The sequence below is a fragment of the Strix aluco genome, chromosome 33 (assembly GCF_031877795.1).
Source record: "Strix aluco isolate bStrAlu1 chromosome 33, bStrAlu1.hap1, whole genome shotgun sequence".
Taxonomy (NCBI): Eukaryota; Metazoa; Chordata; class Aves; order Strigiformes; family Strigidae; genus Strix; species Strix aluco.
In genome coordinates, this window is record NC_133963.1 from 2,313,132 (window position 1) to 2,340,920 (window position 27,789).

Here is a 27,789-nt window from a genome sequence, read left to right on the forward strand (position 1 = left end):
AGAGGTTGAGCACCAAAGAGAATTTGAAAGGTCGTCTTTATGTCCTCAGGAGCTTCAGTGGGAAGGTGGAGGTTAGGCAGAATGAGTAGGAGTAAGTGCAGGGATAGAACCCTGGCGGAGTTGGAAGACAAAAGTGTTGGGGATCGGTGCTGCAGCCTTAATGGAAGCCATGGAAAACTTCTGCTGACAGTTAGATATGTTCAAAGGACAAGAGATCCAGGCCTCTAGAATGTGGGCTCATCTAAGCAGGTTAAGTACAACACTAAAAGGAGCAGACTGTGAGGGTGATAGAACTGCTCAAGAGACAGAGTTTGTGGGATGGCATTCGTGTAATGCAGCTGGAAACTCAGGATAGGAAATACAGAAATCTGTTGGTGCGTGAGGTGGCAACCCTCTTGTAGGTTGTCCAGCCAGTGAAACTTGGTGTTCCTGCAGTCCAGAGAAGGGTTAGACTCTAAAGTGCCTCCTCTGTGCTCCAGCTGGGAACTGGTCTGAGCAGTGACTCTGAGCAGAGGATAGACTGGGGGAGTGCTGTGCTCAGAGACCTCTAGGGAAGTGCAACAGGTCTGTCTTGGAAGTGCCAGTAGAGGATTAAAAAGTACTGAAGACTTTATTCTTTGTTTTCTGGGTAGGTTTTAGCTATGGACACATCTGTTCTTGTCCAGGATCAGTCGTTTGGCCAGAAATCAGCAACAACATCCTCACTACTTAGTCACACTAAAATGCCCATCTCAAGGAAAAGAGTTACTGCCCCATGGGACAGGAGCTTAGAAGATGTGATCGAAGATGACAATGACGGGGAGGAACAGCATATGTCAGGAGAAGAAGCAGTGCAGAAATACCTAGAAAATACAGTTCTTATTGGGAAAAAAGAGTACATGGTATGTGCCAGGGCTGTGTTAAGAATTAGCGTAGCATGGAGTCTTGAAGCAAGGTATTATTCTGGTTTTCCCCATCTCCCACCTTTTTCTTTTTTTTTTTTTTTTTCTGATCACCCTTATTCTATCTAAATCCAGCATTAAGAACTAAAAGTGGGATTACTCATGGTGTGGTGCCTGTTGTGGGCAAACTCTATAATGTGTCTAAATACAGACTAAGCAGTAAGAATTGCAGATTGGGCTTTCTCTCCCTTTGGGAGCCCATGGTCAATGCACAGCAAGTATTACCTGCTTTTAGCAATACAGACTGTTCCTCTGTATTCTCTGCACAAGGAAACACTGAAAACTGTTCCTTAAGCAAATGTAGTCGCTTCTAGGGAAGACGAGGAGGGAACGGAGGACTAGAAACTGGTTTGTGGAGGTTTCATTAATATTGCCCCCAAAATGAGCCTCTGGAAAACAAGAGCCAAATCCTGCGGAGCTTAAGCCTGTTTAAGACAACTTCAACAATTCTGGTCATCAAATGGATGTTCTTTACAAATGCCTGCTCTGTGCAAACTTATAAACTGCTGCGTTAGGACCAAAGAGATCTTCTGAGCTCCTCACAAATCTTCCTGTTTATGAATCAGCTAATGAAAGAAGTGGAAGGGCTTTTGTCAGGTGGACGAGTAAAGTGGTGTTGTAGTGTTTGAGGAATGAGGAAAATCTCACTTCTGGGAAACCATTTCTTTATGAAAAACTTAATACTAATGGTAATTCCAGATGCTGCTGAGTCTCACAGAAGAGTTGAAGAACAAACTTCTTGCTGAAAAGAAGAAGAAGTTACTGCTGGAGCTACAAATTCGTGCAGAGGTGACGCAGGAATTTGCCCAATATTTTGCTGAGCAGGAAATATATTTCAAGTAAGTTAGCTTTGAGTGGTTTTTAATGTTACTGATTAAAAAAAAAGAAATTCAATTCACTTATTTGTTAAACCTGTCCCTTGGCTATAAGAGACCACACTCTCCTGCCAGACTTCCTGCCTCTGGTAATAGATCAGTTTGTGTTTGGACTATGAGTTCAGGAAAAATACTGTGTAGGAAAGGCTTTGATCTGGGGGGGATGGAGGGGGGTGTGTGTAATCTGTCAGCAGTGTTCCTGCAGAGCTCTCCCTAACGGAAGAGCTTTGATAGGATGTCTGTAGAAAGAGTGACACTTGCAAATCCTTTGGTTCCTGCAGCCTTAGTGGTACTTGGATGGGTGTTCTGGCTCCAGAGGCTTAGAAACAATGCTTGTAGTTAAGTGTCAGCCATAACCTGTGTGTATATGTCTCCCCCTCATTCTTCAGGAGTGTGTGTGCGGGAAATACACTTCTGCTTTGGTGTAGCAACACCATTTGTGTATTGTTCTCTTGTGCCAGAATAAAGAAAAACCCATCTTTGTTTATAGCAGCTGTACTAATAACTTCTTAGCAGCTCCTGCTAGCTAGCTTGTATCTGACTTGTTGCCCTACTCTAGTGAGTGCCTTTCTTACGAACGAGAACGGCTTGAAGAAGATGCTGACACGCGCCTGGAGATCTTCAGGGAACTTGTAGATGGTTATCTTGGAGACGTGGAGGAAGAAAATAAACTAAAGGATCAGCCTTGCAGCGAACAAGCTGGACCTCTGGTACGTTTGTCCCCCTGCTGCCATCCCTTCCACTAACCACCTGCTGTGGTGATGGGACGTCTCCAGAAGGAGCAGAGCGGTCCCAAGGAATGGCATGCTGTGTGACTGTGTCCTCAGCAAGGTACATTGTCGTGTTCAATGGGAGTAGCTGCTGTGCCTCGGAGATGCATTTAGGAATCTTTGGGGTTTTCTGCGTTTCTGCAACACAAAGTTACTGTGTACAAAGAAGCCGGGGGAAAAGCTGCAGTTATGCTGTAAACTGTTGCATTAAGTGCCTGTTTAAGGCATTTGAAGCTGAATTCTTAGGCCCCATATATGCGCTGTACTGGAGTGGTGCCAGAGACCTTTTCCCTCTTAAGGCTGTTGTGGCTACAGCTGGAGCAATGACAACTGTATATACACTTAAGCATAACTGAGCTCTTAGGTTGAGGCTGGTTCTTGTGAGTTTGGAACCCTTTGTTTTTAAACAAGGAGGAAAGATATAAAGTCAATGTTTTAAATACAACTTAACTTGATAAGTTCCCACAAACTTATTTGACCTCCCAACCTTTTACTGATATTTGAAACTTTCGGATGTATTCCTTCTAAAGCTGTTTGCTTGCTGTGTTCATTCGGTGTTCTCATCGGGTAAAAATGCTAGCTTTTATATTAAATTTGGAGGGGATGCTTTAGTGGTGATATAAAAGGGAATGTGATGGTGGGCCATGAAATGCTTTAAAACTCAAGTAGCTGTTACTGGATGCTGGAGACTTCTGTGTGAAGGTAGACAGAAAGTGGCCATCAAATTGCCTGTGAACCCACAAGATGGCTTTGAGGTCAGAATTAACTGTACTTAGGTGTTTGAGGACATAATGGTCTTCCAAATTTTCAGTAGAAATAATGGGTATTGTGTCATTATTTGCTATTTCTAAATGGATATAAATTATCTTCCAGAATGAAGAGTATGGCATAGGGCCAGGCACCTACATTGATCGTGAGGGCGTTACTGATTCTCTGCAGGGTGATGTCGTTGATATCAAAAAGTAAATTGCTTCCAAGAAGAAACACAGACTTTTCTCAAAATCACTGCTGCTTATTAAAAAAACCAAAACAAAGCAGCAAAACCCCCGCAAACCACACAACACCTGCATCCATGCAGCATCATTCAACATGCGAAACCATCCACCAGACACTTCAGTGAGGAGGGATCCTCCGTCACATCCAGCAACTCCTCTTCAGCTGCAGACATTTCTTTCAACGTCCTGTTGGAATATAAACAACTTCTGTAGATTAGAGAGGGAAAAGAAATTCTATTCTAGGCTCCTTACGACTATGTTTCACTATCATGGCAAGGCCAACACCAAAAAGAGGGTGTTTATCAGCACGGAAGGTGTATCTTTCCAAAGTCAGCCATGCATGTTTGCTTTGAAATAGGGTTCTGCACACGCTGTGTGAGGCCAAATCCTCAGAAACAAGAGTCCAAAGAGGCCACCGAAAGAAAAAAGTTTTATAGTTCAAAGACAACAAGACAGCACTACTAGCACTAGGCCATTAGGTAGACAGCTTTTAAAAACAAACCTGGGATTTGGGAATTCCAAGGAAGAATTCACATGAACTGTAATCATATGGTACACTGAAGTGCTAGAAAGCTTTAAAATAGTTCATTTAAATTCACCTTACAATGTTTTCCCCATAGCACTTGCAACTATAATTGAAGAGATAAAAATCTCAACACATACTTCCTTAATTTTTCAACAACTTATCTGCATTCTGGATTTGACCACAGCTGTGAATAATCATTCTCCGTCTAATGTTTTTTAATTGTTCTGGTGATTCTTTCCCAAAAACGTGTAGGAAAGAAAATATTTTTAGATAATGCTATCTTTAAGCCACAAAAGGGGCAGGTGTGCATGGTCAAGTATAGAACCTGAAGCTGTCTTCATCCTTCTTTAAAGAAGGAGAGTCTCACACCATCATTTCGAGTTTAGCATCCTTGTTATCGTTTGTGTTCAGGATTACACAGGTTATAAAGGTACGGCCCTAATTTTCATAACTAGAAAAAAATGGGAACAGACACTCAACCACTAAAATGCCACCCACAGCGTGTACAAAACCAGGCACAGATACTTTCTTATTAAAAATAAGTAATTCTCATCACTTTGACCATCTGAAAGTATCACCTTCTGCAGGTGACCTACTAATGCAAACCAAACACCACTGCTAAAGCGGAGACAACGGATAAGGCTTTGCATTTTGGAGATTCTCCTTCCTGTAGGACCTTTTGGGCATGCAAAATCAAAACAAAGGAGCAGCAAGATTCTAATCAAGAAGAAATATGCATTGCAAAAAAAAGGCATCATAGTCAAGCCTGAAATAAGTCTGCTACAAACTCATCCAAAAGAAAAATCTCCCCAGAGACCTTCAGAGCAAGTGCTGAATAACAGTATGAGGAAGAGAAGGATGGCAGCGCCATTTTAACAGTTCTCTATCAGCAGCAGCTTTGGCAATCCACCAAAACTAGAATAGGTGAGAGGAAAAAAAACAAGGAAGGAAAAAAAGGGAGGGGGGGAGACGGCAATAGAGGGGAACAGAAAAGTCTTTCTTCAAGCATTTCTCAGGAACAGAAAGAGTCATCACTAACACAGGACTCCACTTAACCTTTCAGTTCTATTTCTGTTTCCATATCTCTGAAAATTTAGTTTCACTGGGCCCAAATTTTATGAAGTAAAAGCATTTTAGGAAACACTTCTTCACCTGTTCTGATTTCTCCTCCTTACATTCCCAAAGCAGAATCAAGCTTTAAATCACGTGGAGGCAGTCCTGGGCCCTGTACGCATGCACAGCTAATCAGAAAAGGACTATTTACTGCAGTGTGTGATCTCACTGCGCTTCTGTCCAGAGCTGACTCTACAGGATCACCAAGGCTGATGCCTCAGACACTGCCCGCCCCACACGCAGCAGCCACTATCCACAGAGAATGCCACTCCTTTCAAACCTGGAAGTCCATGGCTCAAGAAGGCTGATATTCTAAACTAGAATGTGAAAAGACACAGCAGTCTTAATACATGGAAACAAGACGAATTGAAGCACAACGTGTTTGAACTTCCCAGGGATTAGAAGAAACTTGGAGAGAACTTGCCTGCCACCACTCCAAACCCCAAAACACTCCCTCCCAAACGACTCTGGCATTGCTCCAGTTCTGAACAAAACAAACAAACCCAGAAACCAAACGACAAGAAAACTCACAACCCAAAACCCCCCCAGCTTTCTACACACAATTAGACAAGAAATTAGTTTGTATTATCTGAACAAGCCCATCACCTCCAATGTAATTCTTCACAGACACAATTCTACACCAAAAGAAAAAAAAAAGAAAACAACCAAACCTCTGGCTCTAGGACTCATTAGAAACATTTGTTTGTAATGACAGAAGAGTATTTATGTTGTCCCACAAAAGACTACTAAGAATTCATTGAATGATACAGCATCTACTGATCTAGTCTTGCTGGAAGAATCCATGCAACAAAACCACAAGAGCACTACTCAGCAGATCAGAGAAAGTATGGGACGGTTCGTAATACTTGCAAAATTATAAAAATCAGTCCTATCTCATCTTCAAATATACCAGGATGTAAAGGCCAGAAAAAGAGCTAAACAGAAGAGAAACTGTTCAAAAGAACAAGTGGAATAAATTATACGAAGCTTTCCCAGGAGGTGCGAGGAGTTTTCAACCATTATGGTACGGCTCTGTAACAGCCTTCAAATCCAACTCCCAAAGAGCCAAAATTCTTATTTCTTTGAGGCTGAAGTTTGATCAGATGATGACTATAATTACTAATGAAAAATTGGCACTAGAAATCAGTTCTGTGTTCTGAATGCTGTGTGCTGAATGTTCTGAAAAACGCTGGGCCGGGAACTGGATGGCTGAAGTGCTACGTTTTGTATTATTTATATATTTCACGTTAGAGAGCAACAGGGATAACACTGTCAGAACTGCACTGATCTGTACTCTTAGTTACGAAAGGAACAGATTTCACCGTAGCTTTTTATAATATAAAACCCTCCGTTTTCTAGTAGTTGCATTCTAATTTTAAGAAACTGAATATATAAAAATGAAGAGCTACACTTAGAAAGTAATTAAGAATAACTGTATCTCTATTTTCTCCCATTTTCTGGTTAAAAAAAAAATGACAGCACTCTTTACCCAAAGACAGTACATGTAGAGCCATGTAATGATACTCTGCTATAGCCTTAAGAACATCTATAAAGAGGAATAAAAACAGCCTCCCAAACCTATTTATTTATCTGAATATGGATCCACCACTTCCGTTTCCCCTACTGATAATAAATCGAGAACACAGACAGCCTTTCAAATAAATTTTCAGCACCATCATCAACACGCAGATGACCGTATACCTAAGTCAATTAACATGTCATCTAGTTCTTCCTTATGAACCATTATGGCAGAGAAACGTAAGCAAAAATCACCCCAGCACTGCACTGTAGAGATGCTTCCACAGTGTTCTTCAGTGCTCTCACCTGATGGTTCAGACTCAGCTGACTATACAAGAAACAATTCTTCTGTCGACTAACTTACACTTTATACAAAGCTCTCACACACGTGCCGAAATATATACACACAGAACAATTGTAAAGTAGCTTTTCTAGCTTCAGTTCTTCAGAACTAATCGAAAGCATTTATACTTACGTAGATGTAGAAGTGTGAACTGTGCTGCCAATTCCTTTGCACCTTCTACTGTCGCGCAGAGTTTGTCTGGCATGAAATAACCATCTGCAATACTGGCAATAACCACCTTGAACACCAGGAGTATTTTCCCATCCTGAGTTGTGGTTGAGTACAAGGAGTATTCTGGTGGTGTCCAGTTACTTTTATTGCAGACATAATCCAGATGCATCACTGCAGAACTGAAGTGACTGGGTTTTAAAGAATACCTGCTAGTTAGAGTAAGCTTTGTGCCTGGGAAAAAAGGGTATGTGCACCCTTCAACTTCAGAGGGGCCTGGACTACGCTGACCATTAAGACGAACTGAAGGACTTGCTGGTTCCCCTAAGGATTTTTGATGACCAGCTCCTTTGTCAGGAAACCCTGAGATTTTCAGAACCAGGACTCAGCTGAGCATTAAAACGCTGCTTCCAAGCTCTTCCTTTCTTACCTCGCTTTGCCAGCGCTACCTCAATACTAGCTCCATCAATGCACTTTCCATTCATTGCAGACATCGCAGCAACTGCATCTTCACGGTGGAAAAAATGAACAAAAGCATAGTCTCTCAGCTTCTTTACACGTTTAACTGCTCCTGGCTTGAACTTGTCGAATTCAGCTTTAGTTGTGTCCTCTGTAGTAGATCTCAGCGAATTTCTTACACGTAATTCTTTAACTCTCTGCCTTCTTTTTTCACCAGCTTCCTCCTCAGGCTGTGCCCAGTCTACCCGAATGGTATGACCCCAGAGCTGGAGTGCTCCTACAGCAAAGGAGCATTACATCAATAAGAAATATGCCATGGAAAACAAAATCATTCTTAGCAACTACCTCTATAAAAAGCAAACATGATGCATGGCACACGAAACTGGGGTTTGTTGCCTGCATCTGCTTAAGCAAAATATGCAAAATATTGCTACTTGACATTATTAAAGAAAATAAGACTCCGAAAAAATTCAAAGATTCAAAATCTCTACCCTTTGGGTTCACCATAAGCTGTCGAAACACAGACTTTGTGATTTTGTGACATGCATAGACATGCACATATAAAGCAACCATAAGCAACATATTGTTTTACTTACTTTTTAATAATATTACCACTTTAAAAAGCGAGGTCAACAACTGGAAAAAGTCATCTAAATATCTAGGCACTAGCGCAAGCCTTACTCTATGTTGCAGCAGACACCAAAACCACAAACTGAAAAAAAATCCCACCTTGTGACTCGTTCCAAGCCAACATTTTCATATCACACAGCCAGTTTATTTTACATTCCGTGATCTGGCCGTATTTCTCCCGTTACTTTCCAAGGCCTGTATCAGTCTTACGTAACGCTCCTTCCTAACCCTCCATCAGCAGTTAATGCAAGACTTGCCTACATCTCAGCCTTAATAAATACAGGGAGGTTTGTCATTCACTTCAGCAACACCAAGGCTGTATTATCCATTTTAATGACTTTGCTTCTCCAACCATGTTGTTTCATTTCTTCCCGATTTAATTTCTCTTCTAGAATTCCCCTTTTTAACTGTACCTTTACCTATTCCCTCCTCTTTGTCTGTTTTATCCCTTTTACTTTCCCACCCTCAAAATGTATAAAATGAGGTGCAAATAAAAGTCATCTTCTACTTGTTAAACTCTTAAAATTATTTTCTAGTAACAGATTAAAGACCTACTTTCAAACATTTTTAAAATACGAAACATCAATAACATCATTCATGACACTCAAAGGAAATAAGGGACACATTCCAAGCGTGGTATTTGTTAAGCTCAGCTTTAAGAGAGTTCATGTGCAGGGACTAGTGCGTGCTAATGAAAACTGGATGTGCGCCCCAGCAAACAGATATCCTGGTGTAAATTACAGTAACTTGTGTTTATAAAAAGAGATGTGCGCTCTTTCATTCCCGGAACTGCTTCAATTTCAGCTTCTTTAAAAAAAAAAAACAACAAACAAAAACCAACAAAAAAACCCCAGACACAAAACCCTGATTCATGAACCAAAAAAGTTTACCTGAAAGGCATTACTGCAGTTTTGGAACTCTCAAAATCCCTTCAAGAAAGGAAAATCGTGATGATCCACCACCCCACGCCCCCACACAATGGAGAGAGACACTCCCCCAAAACTCAATTGATTTCCAAATAGGTTTACCTGGGATTAGGCTTCTTCTAGCCACTGCAGCTGCTCTGTGAGATTCGTATTGCACAAAAGCAAAGCCACGAGTTTTAGTTTTGTCGGTGGCATCTGGACAAACAGTGACATCTACCACTCCTTCTGTAACTTTTTTCATTTCACGCAGTATTTCTTCTTTCTTCTTTTCTTTTGGAATCCCTCCAATAAATAGTCTGCAGTTGTTCGAGCTTACGCAGACACCAATAAATCTCCCTGGACGAATTTCGTAATTATTAAGAATCTCGATGGCTAGCTGGGCTTCCTCTTCAGCAGTGTACATCACAAAAGCATAGCCTCGATTCTCACCACTGAATCTCATCATCAGCCTGAACTCATAGATCTTCCCAGCTCTCTCGAAAACAGGAACTAATTCATCTTCATACAGATCATGAGGAATCTTACTCACAAAAACTTCACATCCACGAGGTGGTGGAGGACCTGCCCAACCTTAAAATAAATTATCCAACAACAGTCTCAGTACAAATGCCAGACAGGCGCTCCCCCCCTGCGCCCCCCAGTGTGGAGGTGGGAGTTACTTATTTATTTTTAGTCTGAACTTAAAACTAGCATATTATCATGTTATTTAATTCTAATGTTTGCTATGTTTGGATAACAGAATGCCATGAGCCCACAATTTGTATTTCTTTTAATTCCATCTTCTGGTTTTTTCAGGGGACTCTGTATGACAACCCACTGAACCCAGCATTATTTAAAGCACTGACAGGTTTGCTGTAAGAGTCTACGCTTCGATCGCTTTTCACCCCTTGAAGTTCTGTGTCAGTTATTAATACAACTGATAGGTGATAACTGAGAAAGAACTGCAGTTGTATTTTCCCTTCTAACATTTTAAAGTTGCAAATGTTTCTCTGCACTTCTTGACCCTATTTTAAGAAATTTTGCTCAGGGTGCCCGTGCAGATTTATTTTCTTCCTGGACATCATTCAAAAGGTCCAAACATTTTGCTTCCACCTTCTTCATTCATCCACTAAAACAGGACTCCCTAAGGAAGGCAGGATATGGAGCCATCCTTTCTTCAATAGCCAAAACCACTGAACACTTTTCCTCTAGAAACAGACCTCAGTTTTCACGGGCTGGAGCTGGACGGTAGGAAAAAAGAAATTAAAAAAAAAAATAATCCACAGAACAAGTAAGTCCCTAGTTCACGGCTGAAAATTTCTTGTCCTTATTTCTCCGTGCGGGAACAGAAACGACGCAACACCAATGTGATGATCAGGTCGTCCATCTTTTTTTTTTTTTTTTTTTCCAATCCTGGTTACATTTATACTCTGCTCAGTTCCGTACACGCACTCATCTATCTTCTGATAGGCTACAGGTCATCTACACGCGCTGTTCACGCGCCTCTACAAGCATTTGTATTGGTTAATTGCAATTAGCACGTAAAGCCCCAAACTTGCCAAAACTCCCTTATCTCATACCCTGTTTTGCTCAGACTTGTGTGCTTTTGCTGCCCACAGGTGTTTCTCACTTATCTGCTATCTTGTGTGTTTTTGCCAGCCTTATTTTGCTGGCCTTGTCTTCGTCCTTGCATTCTTCTGTCTGCACTAACTTTCTCCCAGCGCGGCCCAGACTCCTACAGTATTCCATAAATCCCATGAAATTCCCTAGATTCCATAAATCTGTTCATTGACCTTAGTTATATATATACACCTCTCCTTTAAATCTTCATGTATTATCATACTATAAATGGTTTTCTAGGCCAGGTGAGACTTGACTGTTTGAGATGGCTTGTAAGAAGTTACAATGACTGTTTGTAAATGAGGAGTGTCGGTGTGAATTTTGCTTGTTTAAGATGTGGTTTCTATGAGCTTGTGTTGCTGCCAAAGGAGACAGTCTCACTGTCAGTTCTGGTTTCCTGTTCCCACCTTGTTCTTCTGACTGGCATGCTATCCAGAGCAAGCAGCTGATCTGTCTTCAAAATTGCCCTAAAAAATCATGTATTTGTTTTCCACTTCGGTTGGCAACATCACAGTTCTTGTTCAGTTTATGCCACCTGTGGGAAATGTATCTGAAGAATGTAGTGTAAAAAACCAAAAAGGTTAAGAAAATGAATTTTCATTGCTTTGGGTCCTCCGCTTAGATTGCTGCAGACATAATGATGTCATTAGAATTACATGGAAGAAAGTCTGAGATGGCAAAGTTATAATCCTCCTGCTGTTAGTGAGATCTGTAATGTTAACTGAAGTTTGATTGCTTGAGCTGCTGCTGCAAAAAAAAAACTTGTTTAATGTGTCCTCCAGTGATCATAGAATCTATCATAGAATACCAGGTTGGAAAGGACCTCAGGGATCATGTGGTCCAACCTTTCTCGGCAAAAGCACAGTCTAGACAAGATGGCCCAGCACCGTGTCCAGTGTGGGGGAATCCAGTGCTTCCCTGGGGAGATCATTCCAATGGCTGATTGTTCTCGTCGTGAAAAATTTTCCTCTTATGTCCAATCAGAATCTCCCCAGGTAACTTGTACCCATTACCCCTCATCTTTTCCATGTGACTCCTTGTAAAAAGGGAGTCTCCATCTTCTTTGTAGCCGCCCTTTAAATACGGAAACATGGTGATAAGGTCTCCCCTAAGCCTTCTTTTCTCAAGGCTGAGCAAACCCAATTCTTTCAGCCTTTCCTCACATGGCAGATTTCCCAGTCCTTTGATGACCTTTGTGGCCCTCCTCTGCACCCTCCCCAGCCCGTCCACGTCTTTTTTGGGTAGTGAGGACCAAAACTGAACACAGTATTCCAGGCGTGGCCTGACAAGCACTACGTAGAGTGGGATGATGACTTCTTTATCTCTGCTGGTGATGCCCTTGTTGATGCAACCCGGCATCCCGTTGGCTTTCTTTGCCGCTGCAGCTCGCTGCTCACTCATGTTGAGCTTGTTGTCCGCCAGGTTCCCCAGGTCCCTTTCCACAGAGCTGCTCCCCAGCCAGGTAGATCCCAGCCTGTGCTGCACTCCTGGATTATGTTTTCCCGGGTGCAAGACCTTACGCTTGTCCTTGCTGAACTTGCTGAGGTTCTTGTTAGCCCACTCCTCCAGCCTATCCAGGTCATCCTGCAGGGTGGCTCTCCCTTCCCAAGTGTCCACTTGCCCACTCAGTTTGGTACTGTCAGCAAACTGCATCAGGACACACTTGATCCCATCATCCAGATGACTTCTGAAGATCTTAAGCAGCGTTGGGCCCAACATCGATCCCCGGGGGACCCCACTTGTGACAGGTTGCCGGTTTGAAAAGGAGCTATTTACCAGCACCCTCTGGGTGCGGCCTGTCAGCCAGTTCCCCACCCACCGCACAGACCACTTCTCTAGACCGCAGAGGATGACTCGAGTACCCGGTCAAGGAAACTCTCTGGTCAGTTGGTAACTACTTGAGGAATGGTGCTTTTGGTTAGCTGTTCCGTGTTTGCTCTGTTAAATACATGTCGCTCATTGGCAAACGTGGCACAGACCAGGTCTGGTTTAAGTCAGGAGTCATAACTTAATCCCAGCTGGCAGTGCTGTGCTGTAATGCTAATTTGGTAGGCAGCTTTAAGATTAGAAGGGGGGCTTTTTGAATGGCAGGTGGCATTTACTTAGTGAGAGTCACTGTTGAATGATTTACCAGACTGAGGATGATGGTAAAAGTTTGCCGAGGTAATAAATGACCATCGTTACTTAACGTCATGACTTCCCTACACTGTCCAGCAGAGCCTCCTCCCCTTTTGTCCTAACTAAGGTGTGCAGTTGCTTTTGTCTTTGGAGCCCCTAAATGGTGCACTGTTGGTTTATGGGTTTTTGGGTGGGCAACCGACTGGCATGATGTGAGTGATGGCAGTAGTAGCTGGCAAACTGTGTTACTTGCCGTGTCCTGTCCGACCTCAGCTGAAGTAGTTATAAATGTTTATAAAGCTGTTGGATGCTTTATGAACCAGAGCTGGGCTTTTTCCTAGATAAGCCGTGGCAGCGTGGCTCCAGATGCATGTAGCTTCCCTGCGTACCATGTAGTTCTTAGCGTACAGCTTAGAGATGAAAATCTGTTCTCTGAGAAGGCAAAAATGTCCCCATTCCGTTAAATTTTGCTCACAAGTAAATTACGGGCCCTTCGATGGTGCTTCCATGAAGGAAAAAGTTTGAAGTTAATTACAAAATCACCTAAATATAATTTATTCTGAACTTCAAGCCAAAGTAAAATATTTAATTATGTTCTTTTTTGAACTTGTCAATAGTCATTTTTTTTCACCTTGCCTCCTTATGCTTTGTCATTTCAGACTAGTACTTACCAAATTTTGTGGGTTTTTCCTACCAGCTTTGTGCTCCTTGCTCTGTCTCCTGCGGAGAACCTTTCTTGTCAAAACTTTAGAAAAAGCTGTTAGTTATGATGTAACTGTTTGTCTGCCTTTGAAACTTCTGCCTGATTTGTCTAATTTGTTCAAAACAACCCAAAAACCAACCAAACTTTTTTTAAAAAAATGCATATTTTGGGAAAATGCAGTGCCATATTTGCAGATCATAACTCCACATTTTTAAATATGCATATGCATTTTTACATGATCTGTTGAACACACCTTTCAGTGTATGTGGCAGAGAGATAAGAGTGTGTGAATGGCCTTGGCTTAAGGGCAGGAGCACGGATCTTGCAGCAGTCAGAGAAACTCAGCGGAGAGAGGAGAAGCCTCTGAGATCTCGCTCTAATGAATCACCTGGAGCTTTAGATGGTGAAAGGAGAGGGACGGTAATTAGAGAAAACACATTAACCTGCTATTATTGTGGAAAGAAGGGACATTTACAACGGAATTGCAGAAAGAGAGAGTGGGATGAAAGGATGTTTAAAGGAGAATAGGGGTGTCAGGGGCTCTATTTCCTGGGGACAAAGACGTCAGAGGAGCCCCTGATAAAATTGAAATTAGGTCCCCAGGGAGAGGAGTTTGAGTTTTTAGTAGATGTGGGTGCCGAAAAATCAACTGTGAGAAACATTCCGAGGGGATGTAAAGTGAAAAAAGAAACTGCTCTAGTAATAGGAGCTAAAGGGGAACCATTTAAAGTACCAAGTGTCGGGGATGTAGAAATAGAATCCCAACCCCGTATCGTTATAGGGGATTTAGTGTTGCTGCCAGAGGCTGAAAATAACCTTCTGGGAAGAGATTTAATTACGGAGTTAATAATAATACAAGAAACCGAAAAATTTATACATGAACGGGAAAAGATTAACAACAAATAGATCCGAAGGTCTGGTATACAAAAGGAGAGACTGGAAAACTTGAAATAAAACCTATTAAAATTAATTTAATTGATCCGGAGACACCAATTTGGATAAAACAATACCCCATTCCCCTAAAGGGCCGAGAGGGGTTGGAACCAATAATAGACGAATTACTAAGTAAAGGCACATCGGAACCTTGCATGTCTCCACATAACACACCTATTTTACCAGTTTTAAAATCAGACGGATCTTACAGATCGGTGCAAGATTTAAGGGCTGTGAATCAGCGAACTGTGGCTCGTTTCCCTGTGGTAGCAAACCCCTATATGCTACTTAACCAACTATCCCCTGACTATATTTGGTACAGTGTAACTGATTTAAAAGATGCATTTTGGTCCTGCCCCCTAGACGAAGGGATCAGAGACTATTTTGCGTTTGAATGGGAAGATCCATTTAATACCAGGAAACAACAACTCAGATGGACAGTACTTCCCCAAGGGTTTACTGAATCCCCCAACCTCTTTGGACAGGCATTAGGGAAATTATTGCTGACATTCAAACCATCCTCAGGAATAAAACTCCTACAATATGTAGATGATTTATTAATAGCTGGACAAACTGAGGATGATGTCAGGATGGGGACTATAGAATTATTGAACTTTCTAGGAGAAAAGGGATTAAAAGTTTCAAAGTCTAAATTACAGTTTGTAGAAAATGAAGTGAAGTTCTTGGGACACTGGCTCAGTAAAGGGGAGAAGAAATTAGATCCTGAAAGGATATCAGGAATACTGTCTTTATCACCACCCAAAACAAAAAGAGAAATTCGTCAGGTATTAGGATTATTAGGATACTGCAGACAATGGATAGAAGGATATAGTGAAAAGGTAAAATTTTTATATGAAAAGCTGGTGTCTGACAGGTTAAAATGGACTGAGGAGGATGAGAAAAGGTTTCAGAAACTGAAAGAAACACTGGCTGAGCCTCCAGTGTTAAGTTTACCAGATGTTAAAAGGCCTTTTCAATTGTTTATAACCACCTCAAATCAAACTGCTTATGGGGTTCTAACCCAAGATTGGGCTGGAAGTAAAAAACCAATTGGATATTTTTCAAAATCGTTAGATCCCGTAAGCAGGGGCTGGCCAACATGCTTACAGTCTTTGGTGGCAGCCGCCTTGCTAATTGAGGAGGCACGAAAAGTGACCTTCGGAGCCAATATTACAGTGTTTTCTCCTCATGATGTGCGTGGGGTACTGCAGCAAAAGGCTGAGAAATGGCTCACTGATAGTCGGCTATTGAGGTATGAGACTATCCTAATAGAAGCACCAGAACTGGAACTGAGAGTAACCGGTGCTCAAAACCCTGCTCAATTTTTATATGGGGATCCTAGAGGTGAATTGAGTCACGACTGCATCGAAGCAATAGAATTACAGACCAAGATAAGACCTGATCTAGAAGAAGCTGAATTATCTGAAGGCCAAAGGTTGTTTATAGATGGGTCCTCTAGAGTTGTAGATGGAAAACGAAAATCAGGGTATGCAATAGTCGATGGAACCAAGTTAGTGGTTAAAGAATCAGGCCCTCTCAGTCCTGCATGGTCAGCTCCAGCATGTGAACTATACGCTCTATATCGAGCTCTTGACATTTTGAAAGACACGAAAGGCACTATATATACAGACTCCAAATATGCCTTTGGGGTGGTTCACACCTTTGGAAAGATCTGGGAAGAAAGAGGAATGATTAATACTCAGGGAAAAGATCTGGTGCATCAAGAATTAATAGTTCAAGTATTGCAGGCACCGAGAGGTCCTGAAGAAATAGCTGTAGTGCACATAAAAGGACATCAAAAAGGAACAGGATATCAAACTAGAGGTAATAATCTAGCAGATGAAGGGGCAAAAAAGGCAGCTTTAAGGGAACCAATAAAACTATATGTAATTGAACAGGAGGTAGGTTATGGGAAAAAGGTATATAACCCTCAAGAACTAACTGAGATTCGGAAGTTAGGGGCTACTATGATAGATGGGAAATGGATTCTTCCAGACAAGAGGGAGATACTACCTAAAGGATATACTAGAAGAATAATAAATAGATTACACCAAAGCACTCATTGGGGCACTAAGGCTTTGAGTGATCATTTCCTAAGGCATTTTGGCTGTATTGGAATATATGAAATTGCGAAACAAGCTACTTATGGTTGTTTAACATGTCAAAAAATTAACAAAAGAACTATGAGACAGGCCGCAGCTGGTGGAAGGAAAACAGCTTATCGACCTTTTGAGAGGATCCAGGTAGATTTTACAGAACTACCAAAAGTTGGGAGATGCAGATACCTACTAGTAATGGTGGATCAGTTAACTCACTGGGTAGAGGCATTTCCCACCACCAGAGCGACTGCTCAATCAGTAGCTATAATATTGCTAGAACAAATTATACCACGATTTGGAATAGTAAAAGCATTTGATTCGGATCAGGGTACTCATTTTACATCTAAAATTATAAAATTAATTACAGAAGCCCTAGGCATTACTTGGAAATATCACACTCCGTGGCATCCACAAAGTTCTGGACGGGTAGAGCGAATGAATCAGACCTTGAAACAACAGTTATCTAAATTAATGATAGAAACCAAACTCTCATGGATTAAATGCCTACCCTTAGCCCTACTTCATATTAGGACTAAGCCAAACTCGGAGACAGGCCTCTCACCTTTTGAAATGTTATATGGGATGCCGTATTCCCAAGGTATGCCTCTGGGGCATCCACTGATAGAAGACGTAACGATTCAACAATACATTAAAACTATTGAGAAAAATCTAAAAGAATTAAGAATGAAGGGAATATCGGCCCAGACGACTCCTTTAGGATTTGCAGTGCATAAAATACAACCTGGAGATAAAGTAATGATTAAAATCTGGAAGGAGGAAAGCTTATCTCCTAGATGGGAAGGACCATTCCTGGTGGTGTTGACTACGGAGACAGCTGTAAGAACTGCTGAAAGAGGATGGACTCGTATTTCCAGGGTGAAAGGACCAGTCACAGGTGAATCAGATTGGAAGATCGAGTCAACGCCTGGAGATTTGAAGCTCTGAATGCGACGGAGTTAAAATAGGACTGGACTTACCGAGGCAGACAGAGCGACATCAACAGTAGTAAAGGTCTTGAATCATCCACATGAACCCTGTGTGTATGTATATATGTTAAAAGGTTGTAACCTTCACAGGTTTTTTTTTTTCTTTTTGGTTTTAGACTGTTTTGCATGAAAACATAAGTCAGTTTGTATAGTTGAACAAAGGAACCAAAAGAAAAGGGAAGTAAGAGAGTGAGGAAAAAGCTGAGAGTAAGTCCAAGTGAGGGCAAGACCGGGTTGGCCTCCATTTTTGCTGTTAAGAAGACACAAACCCGACCGTTGGCAGCAACCCAATGGGTCCAGGGGTAAACAGAAAAATGTGCCATACCGGACCTCACGATGGCGACTGGCTTTTTCCCCTCATGTTGTGTGTTGGCCTCGTGATGGCTAAAAAGGGTCAAAACACTACCAGCTTATCTGACCCCTTTGAAGAGAATGAGTTTGTTCTGTTAGCAAAAACTATAAGTCTTTTATGGTTTCTTCTAAACGGGATATCAAATCTTGCAGTCTCATGGTAACATGATCTTTTTGCTCCACGATGTCCATTAGTTCTTGAATCCTTTTATTCTGCGTATTCATTTTCTTAGAAAAGAAAGTAGTTCAGTCAATGGTCAATTCTTGAACTATACGATGCATTTAGAAGCAAGATCAGTTAAGCTAAGCTTGATATAAAAAAAAGCTAGAAACGCACTACAACAGCATTTTAAGCCACTGAAATTTTGTATTAAAGCAAGTAATTCTGCACAAGGGGTTTTTTGAGAAAGTCCCCTCAGCTGGTTCTTTAAGCTGCTCAGCAGACTCGTCTGATTTAATCATCTGCATTTCCAAGTCTGTGACAGGAAGAGAAGCCTGCAGCAAACAAGCAGCCATTACACAGTTTACTCAGGAATCCATTTTTCCAGACCTTCTGGTACTTTAGTAGCTTTTGAATAGACTCATTTCTTTTTGTGTTGGCTTCTACTTGCAGGACACATTTCAAAAGTTCAGGTTTTTTGGATAGAATTGGGCCCTGCAACCCGTATAAAATATAGATCATGTCAAGAGACTTCTGCTGAAATCGCACTATGAGGGATTGCTGCTTTTGTCTATGAATGTTCCACAGAATACCTGAAACCACTGCATCAGCACAATGTGAAGTGCTGGATCACAATATAACCATGAAATCACGAATAAATAATGTTGACGTGTTGCCCCACAGTTCAGAAGTCTTCAAGTGACAGTTTTAAGTTTTGTCTTAAAAATGAAATAATCAAGGCCTGTGGGATTGTTCAACCTGAACATACACCAAACAATTGATTATCACCTCTATACACACGATTTGGTTCCAAAATCCTGCTCAGATGGATTATTTCTGTTTTACAGTGTCATTTCTTTTTGCTTTCTCATCACACACCCCCAGCTCACCTTTGGGGTTCTGTGTCAGCTGCTCTTCAGTTTTGATTAGTTCATCGGTTTTCTTTGTCAGCTTTTCTTTGGTCTGAGTTAGTGCAGTGGTAGTTTTGCTCAGCTGCTTTTCAAGCCAACCTGTAGCTTCCTGGGGGTCCTCTGGAGACACCACGTGTCTGTGTGTTTCTTCTGCCTGCTTTTTGATATCAACGACATCACCCTGCAGAGAATCAGTAACGCCCTCACGATCAATGTAGGTGCCTGGCCCTGTGCCATACTCTTCATTCTGGAAGATAATTTATATCCATTTAGAAATAGCAAATAATGACACAATACCCATTATTTCTACTGAAAATTTGGAAGACCATTATGTCCTCAAACACCTAAGTACAGTTAATTCTGACCTCAAAGCCATCTTGTGGGTTCACAGGCAATTTGATGGCCACTTTCTGTCTACCTTCACACAGAAGTCTCCAGCATCCAGTAACAGCTACTTGAGTTTTAAAGCATTTCATGGCCCACCATCACATTCCCTTTTATATCACCACTAAAGCATCCCCTCCAAATTTAATATAAAAGCTAGCATTTTTACCCGATGAGAACACCGAATGAACACAGCAAGCAAACAGCTTTAGAAGGAATACATCCGAAAGTTTCAAATATCAGTAAAAGGTTGGGAGGTCAAATAAGTTTGTGGGAACTTATCAAGTTAAGTTGTATTTAAAACATTGACTTTATATCTTTCCTCCTTGTTTAAAAACAAAGGGTTCCAAACTCACAAGAACCAGCCTCAACCTAAGAGCTCAGTTATGCTTAAGTGTATATACAGTTGTCATTGCTCCAGCTGTAGCCACAACAGCCTTAAGAGGGAAAAGGTCTCTGGCACCACTCCAGTACAGCGCATATATGGGGCCTAAGAATTCAGCTTCAAATGCCTTAAACAGGCACTTAATGCAACAGTTTACAGCATAACTGCAGCTTTTCCCCCGGCTTCTTTGTACACAGTAACTTTGTGTTGCAGAAACGCAGAAAACCCCAAAGATTCCTAAATGCATCTCCGAGGCACAGCAGCTACTCCCATTGAACACGACAATGTACCTTGCTGAGGACACAGTCACACAGCATGCCATTCCTTGGGACCGCTCTGCTCCTTCTGGAGACGTCCCATCACCACAGCAGGTGGTTAGTGGAAGGGATGGCAGCAGGGGGACAAACGTACCAGAGGTCCAGCTTGTTCGCTGCAAGGCTGATCCTTTAGTTTATTTTCTTCCTCCACGTCTCCAAGATAACCATCTACAAGTTCCCTGAAGATCTCCAGGCGCGTGTCAGCATCTTCTTCAAGCCGTTCTCGTTCGTAAGAAAGGCACTCACTAGAGTAGGGCAACAAGTCAGATACAAGCTAGCTAGCAGGAGCTGCTAAGAAGTTATTAGTACAGCTGCTATAAACAAAGATGGGTTTTTCTTTATTCTGGCACAAGAGAACAATACACAAATGGTGTTGCTACACCAAAGCAGAAGTGTATTTCCCGCACACACACTCCTGAAGAATGAGGGGGAGACATATACACACAGGTTATGGCTGACACTTAACTACAAGCATTGTTTCTAAGCCTCTGGAGCCAGAACACCCATCCAAGTACCACTAAGGCTGCAGGAACCAAAGGATTTGCAAGTGTCACTCTTTCTACAGACATCCTATCAAAGCTCTTCCGTTAGGGAGAGCTCTGCAGGAACACTGCTGACAGATTACACACACCCCCCTCCATCCCCCCCAGATCAAAGCCTTTCCTACACAGTATTTTTCCTGAACTCATAGTCCAAACACAAACTGATCTATTACCAGAGGCAGGAAGTCTGGCAGGAGAGTGTGGTCTCTTATAGCCAAGGGACAGGTTTAACAAATAAGTGAATTGAATTTCTTTTTTTTTAATCAGTAACATTAAAAACCACTCAAAGCTAACTTACTTGAAATATATTTCCTGCTCAGCAAAATATTGGGCAAATTCCTGCGTCACCTCTGCACGAATTTGTAGCTCCAGCAGTAACTTCTTCTTCTTTTCAGCAAGAAGTTTGTTCTTCAACTCTTCTGTGAGACTCAGCAGCATCTGGAATTACCATTAGTATTAAGTTTTTCATAAAGAAATGGTTTCCCAGAAGTGAGATTTTCCTCATTCCTCAAACACTACAACACCACTTTACTCGTCCACCTGACAAAAGCCCTTCCACTTCTTTCATTAGCTGATTCATAAACAGGAAGATTTGTGAGGAGCTCAGAAGATCTCTTTGGTCCTAACGCAGCAGTTTATAAGTTTGCACAGAGCAGGCATTTGTAAAGAACATCCATTTGATGACCAGAATTGTTGAAGTTGTCTTAAACAGGCTTAAGCTCCGCAGGATTTGGCTCTTGTTTTCCAGAGGCTCATTTTGGGGGCAATATTAATGAAACCTCCACAAACCAGTTTCTAGTCCTCCGTTCCCTCCTCGTCTTCCCTAGAAGCGACTACATTTGCTTAAGGAACAGTTTTCAGTGTTTCCTTGTGCAGAGAATACAGAGGAACAGTCTGTATTGCTAAAAGCAGGTAATACTTGCTGTGCATTGACCATGGGCTCCCAAAGGGAGAGAAAGCCCAATCTGCAATTCTTACTGCTTAGTCTGTATTTAGACACATTATAGAGTTTGCCCACAACAGGCACCACACCATGAGTAATCCCACTTTTAGTTCTTAATGCTGGATTTAGATAGAATAAGGGTGATCAGAAAAAAAAAAAAAAAAAAAGAAAAAGGTGGGAGATGGGGAAAACCAGAATAATACCTTGCTTCAAGACTCCATGCTACGCTAATTCTTAACACAGCCCTGGCACATACCATGTACTCATTTTTTCCCAATAAGAACTGTATTTTCTAGGTATTTCTGCACTGCTTCTTCTCCTGACATATGCTGTTCCTCCCCGTCATTGTCATCTTCGATCACATCTTCTAAGCTCCTGTCCCATGGGGCAGTAACTCTTTTCCTTGAGATGGGCATTTTAGTGTGACTAAGTAGTGAGGATGTTGTTGCTGATTTCTGGCCAAACGACTGATCCTGGACAAGAACAGATGTGTCCATAGCTAAAACCTACCCAGAAAACAAAGAATAAAGTCTTCAGTACTTTTTAATCCTCTACTGGCACTTCCAAGACAGACCTGTTGCACTTCCCTAGAGGTCTCTGAGCACAGCACTCCCCCAGTCTATCCTCAGGATGGTTTGGGGAACTCCAGGTGTAGTTTACACATTATTCTTAACCTGGTGAATCTAGAGAGTCTGGAAATTTTTTCTTATTGGTATTTTGCTAATTCAGGATTCCGTATCTTAGGGCTTCCTAGGTCAACTCTCAGAAACAGAGGGAAATGTAGAACACTTGTTCACTTAAGAAATTAAGTGAACAGGCTGTATCACAGTTGAAATAAAGCCTAGGTTTTAGAAAGAGAAGGAAAACTTCCTTCTGCTGAACTCTTTAAAAAAAAAAACAAAGTAAAACAAATCCCTACAGACAGAGGTTAATGCACACACACTCCATTCCCACTCTCGGTTTTGGTTGTTTGGGTTTTTTAGGCACAGAACTGCAAAGAAGTGCAACTCGTCTACCAAAACCAGTATGCTTAAGAGAAGAAACATGGATTAAAAACCAGGTGTGATTTGGGTTGGGTTTTTAATGTTTTGTCAAGAGCATATGTCATATAAAGCTGGGATTCCATAGAGCGATTCCTGAAATAGTTAAATTCGTGTGTAACCAAAACTTCCAGGTTTAAGCTTTACACACATAAAACACCCACCCAAACCTCTCTCTGCTGAAGTAGGTGCCAACTTTGAAAACTGTTGCTATAAGAACAATACTTCACCTTATGAATTTAGTGGCAAAACTACAGGGGACACAGACATGATGGTTTTTCTGAAGCCCTTAGAGACTGCTAGAGCTAGACAGAACAGATGCCTGTGCTTTTGAAGTGAAGTCGTGAAGAATTCTGCTGCCACCTGCCTTCCACACTGGAGAATTCTAGTTAACTAACTCGGATAAAAACCACGGTAACGGATAGATTCCATCCCACAACAGCCACACCACTGGATTATAACCCAGCATACCACTAGGGAGAGGCTTAATTCTTTTCACTACAAATAAAAAATGCACTGCGATCCCTTTCTAGTTCAAGTATTGAATTTTTAACAGCGGTTTCTTCTCTCACCTGGTCTCTAGTCAGCCTTATATAATCTCTACACCGATGGGGTTTGAAGTCCATTGCTGTGTGTAGCTTCCCTTGAATACTTTTAAACAACAGATCCAGAGTCCTTGGCAGAATACCCACGTCATCCTCTGTCCCTGAAAGCAACACACCAAAGAAAGACCTTAATTATTCCTGTGAACAAGGTATACAAATAAACAAAGACAGAAAGATAAGCAATTCTAACCTCAAGGCATACACGAGGAATCTGGAGGCCACTTGCAGCACGAAGCAGTGGGTTTCTGTATTCTCAAGGTAACAGAAATGTCATTAGAGTGTTTCGAAAGGTGTTTGGCTTTCAGCAACAGCTCATGCTCTGCCCCTTAGACAGTAAGGAGCAGAACATGCAACAAAAACTGATGGGGTGTTCTGCATGAGCTTAGCCTTAAGGAAAAACCAAAACCAAGCCAACCACAACCAACACACATTCAGTAGAGATTTGCAGTTTTCCAGTTGCATTTCTTAGGCTGCCTTCATTCTCTCGCTCAAGGAAGTAATCTGGAAATACAACTGATGACTCCTCTCTCAGCTGCAGTCCTGGACTAATTCCACAGACCCCACCAAAAAAGTTCTAGAAGCCTTGTGAAGACTCACTCCTTCCCCTGTCCCAGACCCTTTCCTACCAAAGCATCCTACTTGTGCACCTGAAAGGCAAAAAGGAGTCAAATAAAAGCCTCAGTGACACTTGATCTTTCTGAATCCAGACGCAAGTTTAAAAAGGGTTCACTTAACTTTGATTTCTAAACCAGGGAGGAGAGGAAAGAGGGCAGAATGGAAGAGAAGCAACTGTCCTGTCTCAGACTGACAGCATTATCTTCCAGCCTCTGATAACTCCTACTGCTCCTGAGACAGATGGGCTGTCAGCAGTTACAGCGCTCGCTGCGCTGCCCAGGGCAGAGCCTCTGTAACACCTGGTTGCACTCAAACACCCAGCTAGGAACCAAGGAACATATTAAGTTAAAGGACAGCTGGATTACATTGGTTTCTCCTCATCTACTCATAATTTCTTGTTTATTGTAATGCCGCTTGTAATTCAACCTCCCACGAACAAGGTAACAGTCACTGGCAAACAACGAACAGCCCTAAGAAGCTGTTGCATCCTGCACTGCAGTCCCTTGCCATGGACTGAACACAGACTGCCATGTACTGCCAGAAAGGAAAGGCTGTGTTGGCAATACTGGGAATAACAGGAGAGGAAACCACGGCACCCCGCAGGCAACATTCTGCCCTGACAGTTCTGATCACATCGTTAAGTCCTAGAAAAACAGAAACCATGAAAAAGTCTCCGGAGTCTGAAAAGACACAAATGAAAAATTCTTGAAAACCCACACAATACAGCCCAAACTAGTCAAGCGTGGGGGACTGTACACTTTGGGAATGTTGGGTTCTGTTCTTTACCTATTCTTTATTAGGACAGAGCACCCCATCATCGCCCCAGATTAATGCTGACTGAAAACACTGGCAGTAGGCTTTAGTTCTGATCTACCCAACAGAAGATCACTTAGAAGACAATGTCACTGCAATAAAGATCAACTTCACACGGCACAAGACTCATTGTCCCTCTACTACTTCTGTCTATAAAATCAGCATTACAGCCTCTAGAACTGCCATTTCATTGTAGGAGAAATTGTTCCCGCGTAAATCAAATCACCTTATTTGTTAAAATGCTTTGAAAAATAATTAAAGAATGACACCTTCTGACCAGAAAGGATATTGAGCTTTAACAGTACAGAAACAGCACATCAGGAGACAAGGTCTCCTAGGATATTGTTGATCAACTCAGAAACCTGAGACAAGACAGAAATACTTGGAAGGACTCACATATGTTTCGAATTATTTATGCTCTGCCTGTAATAACTGAAACAGACTCAAATACTATTCCTTATTTGAAGACAAGGCATATAAGATGTATATGACCTTTACAATAATGATAAAAAACCCCAAATATGAGTCTGGACTTACACACTTTTCCCATTCTGACATCTAGAACACATTTTCTTAACTCCCCCCTCCTCCCTCTAGATACTTGGAGGAAAAAAAGAAGTCACACACACCTGGCTGGAATTATTACAGCCTTACAAAGCAATACACTGTATGTTTATGTAAACTCTGGCAGTGACTGTCACCTGGCAGTTTAGGATATTTGTTATGGAAGGAGACTTTCAAAGGTTATTTATTATTATTCACGAGAAGCCAATGTATAGGGCCTACGGTTTAAATAAAGGAAAGAGTTACAATATTTCTGCTAGAAGTAACCCTCTCAAAAAAAAAAAAAAAGGAACTTCGTTCAAGGGGAACGCATTTCTACTTCTACCTTGGAATGTGTAGGTGTTCCCAGCATTTCTAACGCCGTACGTAAAAATAAGATGATTATATCCATCCAGGAAATCTTGCACCGGTTGCTTCATGGTACCGTCACAGAATTCTTCTGGAGTTGTTTCAGGGGCAAACCCCTGAGCATTACCAAGAAACATCTTTATTGTGTTTCAGCAATCATTAGAGACTTTTACAGAATCCTTTAAATTCTGTGTGTTTATAATCTTAAAGACTATTGACAGTTTAAAAACCTAGTTTGCTTGCTATTAAAGAACAAAACTTCCACCGCAGAGCACCTGGCTCTGGGTGAAATGCTGTGCCAGCAGAGAAGAGCCTCAGTGCCGCTGGGCAGCAGGGCAGCAGGGCCCAGCAGTGGCACCGGTCACAAACCTCAGGCCACATCTGATGAGCATCTGGAAAGACCAAAGAAAGAAGCCCTGGCTTGTGTGCCAGGATGTGCACTGAAACCTGAAGAAAGGTCAATTAACCTCTGGAAAAGGTCACCCGAATTCACCCTGTTTGTTAATATTCAAAGTGGTGAATTCCAAGATAAGGGCAGCGGCTAGAGAACCACCACCCAAGGGGATGCTCCCAGCTGCACCATGAACTGCCTGTTCCAGGTGTATCTGGATCGATTGGCTTTGAGTTGAACATGAAATTAAGACCTTTACAGCATTCTACCTGTCTGCACACCAGCGTGTGCTCTGCCGTCCGCAGGCTCAGGTGCTTTTGGCTCCAGCTGCTCCCGCACCTGCTGCTCGGCCAGGGCTCTCCTGAGGTCTTCTCCGTGCCTTGGAGTCTGAGGACAGTGATGTGGGATACTCTGGGCAGGCGGGAGGAAAAAAAAAATCCATCCCAGATTACTTTCCATATGTAAGTGGAACTCCTTCTGCCCAAAGGTAAATGAAGACGATCGCCTCTCACCCCACAGACTTGCAGTTCAGGGCCCTGACCCCCAGGAGGGAGTCGTGGGCTCTGTGCCCCATGGGGGTGTTTGCTCCCAAGGCCCGTGCTGCACCCAGCTCCTCAGGACCTGCCCCACAGGGCCCTGCCCCAGCACCCTTCTCGGCTGACGGGTGGGCCAGAACAGCCACAGCCGGGCACAGGGCACCGGAGTGAGCACAGGGAACACAGGCTGCCCCTCTGTGCTCCCCACCCCGGCACTGGAGATTTCCACCCCAACTCCTCCAGGGAGGAAGAGGCCTGTGTCTTGACGGCTTCCCATCCCAGAAAGGCCGACCTTCCTCTCCTAAGGCCCCTCCCACCCATACACAATGCCAAGGTAGAGAAACGTAGCCACTGCTTACTTTTGCCTGGCACTGAACCAAAGCCTCGATGGTCTGCGCAGTTAACGTCACCGGCTAGAAAAGAGAACAAAGGCCAGGTGGGAGAAACTCCTCTGAGGGTCCGTGCTAGAAAGCAGAGTCACGCCCTTGACCCAGCTGGAACAACAAAGACACTTACAGATCCACTGAGGCCCAAGACATTCACCAGGAGATGGATCGAGGGCAATGGGGTCACCTGCATTTCTTTAACCAAGTAATGAGCGATAGGACAAGAGGGAATGGCCTCAAATTGCGCCAGGGAAGGTTTAGACTGGATATTAGGAAGCATTTCTTTCCAGAAGGGGTTGTTAGGTGTTGGAATGGGCTGTCCAGGGAGGTGGTGGAGTCCCCATCCCTGGAGGGGTTGAAGAGTAAAGTTGACTCAGCGCTGAGGGATCTGGTGGAGTTGGGAACTGTTAATGTTGGGTTGATGGTTGGACTGGAGGATCTTCAAGGTCTTTTCCAACCTAGACAATTCTGTGATTTCCCGGGCTCCGCTCCTCTGCCTGTGCACAGGGAATGGACAAAGGAAGAGCTCTGTATCACTGAACCTGGCTTTGCTCTCTCCCCTGCCAGCCCCTCCAGCACAGAAGGAGCAAGTGGTGGCAGCCGGGTCGGCTCTGTGTTACTTTACCAACACAAGGCTGAGCAAGTCGGCCAGCGCAGTTTAAAGGGCATCTTAAAGTATATGTGTAAATGTTTGCTGGCAAATGACAACAGCTTTCTGACCGAACTGGGAAAATTTTCGCTGTACAGTAAACTCCACCCAAACTAATTAACGGTGATTAAAAATAAGATGCCCCAG

The 27,789-nt window shown here is 42.5% G+C and overlaps 3 protein-coding genes across 5 annotated transcripts; 1 reads left to right on the forward strand and 2 right to left on the reverse strand.

Moving 5' to 3' along the window:
• Window positions 1-574: 574 nt before the first annotated feature.
• On the forward strand, window positions 575-3,794 carry LOC141916977 (kinesin-like protein KIF20B). The gene is made up of 5 exons (XM_074809978.1): window positions 575-881; window positions 1,641-1,780; window positions 2,376-2,526; window positions 3,460-3,548; window positions 3,665-3,794. Exons 1-5 carry the CDS (start codon window positions 642-644, stop codon window positions 3,792-3,794), a joined length of 750 nt encoding a protein of 249 aa, XP_074666079.1. The 5' UTR covers window positions 575-641.
• A 2,929-nt stretch (window positions 3,795-6,723) lies between these two features.
• LOC141916978 (putative RNA-binding protein 46) lies at window positions 6,724-12,582 on the reverse strand. Its single transcript, XM_074809979.1, is given in 5 exon segments — window positions 6,724-7,611; window positions 7,613-7,985; window positions 9,367-9,834; window positions 11,148-11,291; window positions 12,501-12,582. Coding segments are annotated over 5 exon segments (1,503 nt in total). The 3' UTR covers window positions 6,724-7,175.
• Window positions 12,583-16,515: 3,933 nt separating this feature from the next.
• Window positions 16,516-27,230, reverse strand: LOC141917059 (kinesin-like protein KIF20B). 3 transcript variants are annotated; one of them, XM_074810126.1, is made up of 7 exons: window positions 27,124-27,230; window positions 26,967-27,020; window positions 26,341-26,482; window positions 21,051-21,190; window positions 20,305-20,455; window positions 19,104-19,371; window positions 16,516-18,281 (listed from the first exon to the last, which is right to left on the reverse strand). In XM_074810126.1, exons 4-7 carry the CDS (start codon window positions 21,188-21,190, stop codon window positions 18,262-18,264), a joined length of 579 nt encoding a protein of 192 aa, XP_074666227.1. In that variant the 5' UTR covers window positions 26,341-26,482; window positions 26,967-27,020; window positions 27,124-27,230; the 3' UTR covers window positions 16,516-18,261. The 3 variants fall into 3 exon arrangements, with proteins under 3 accessions (XP_074666227.1, XP_074666228.1, XP_074666226.1); XM_074810127.1 differs by having other exon boundaries at window positions 16,516-19,305; XM_074810125.1 differs by having other exon boundaries at window positions 16,516-19,371.
• Between the last annotated feature and the right edge of the window lie 559 nt (window positions 27,231-27,789).

Coding starts and splice junctions, on each gene's coding strand:
- LOC141916977 (XM_074809978.1), top strand. CDS start 642: ATGGACACATCTGTTCTTGTCCAGGATCAGTCGTTTGGCCAGAAATCA. Junction 882..1,640: donor TTGGGAAAAAAGAGTACATG/GTATGTGCCAGG, acceptor TGGTAATTCCAG/ATGCTGCTGAGTCTCACAGA. Junction 2,527..3,459: donor GCGAACAAGCTGGACCTCTG/GTACGTTTGTCC, acceptor ATTATCTTCCAG/AATGAAGAGTATGGCATAGG.
- LOC141917059 (XM_074810125.1), bottom strand. CDS start 21,190: ATGCTGCTGAGTCTCACAGAAGAGTTGAAGAACAAACTTCTTGCTGAA. Junction 20,456..21,050: donor GAGCAGGAAATATATTTCAA/GTAAGTTAGCTT, acceptor GCCCTACTCTAG/TGAGTGCCTTTCTTACGAAC. Junction 19,372..20,304: donor GCGAACAAGCTGGACCTCTG/GTACGTTTGTCC, acceptor ATTATCTTCCAG/AATGAAGAGTATGGCACAGG.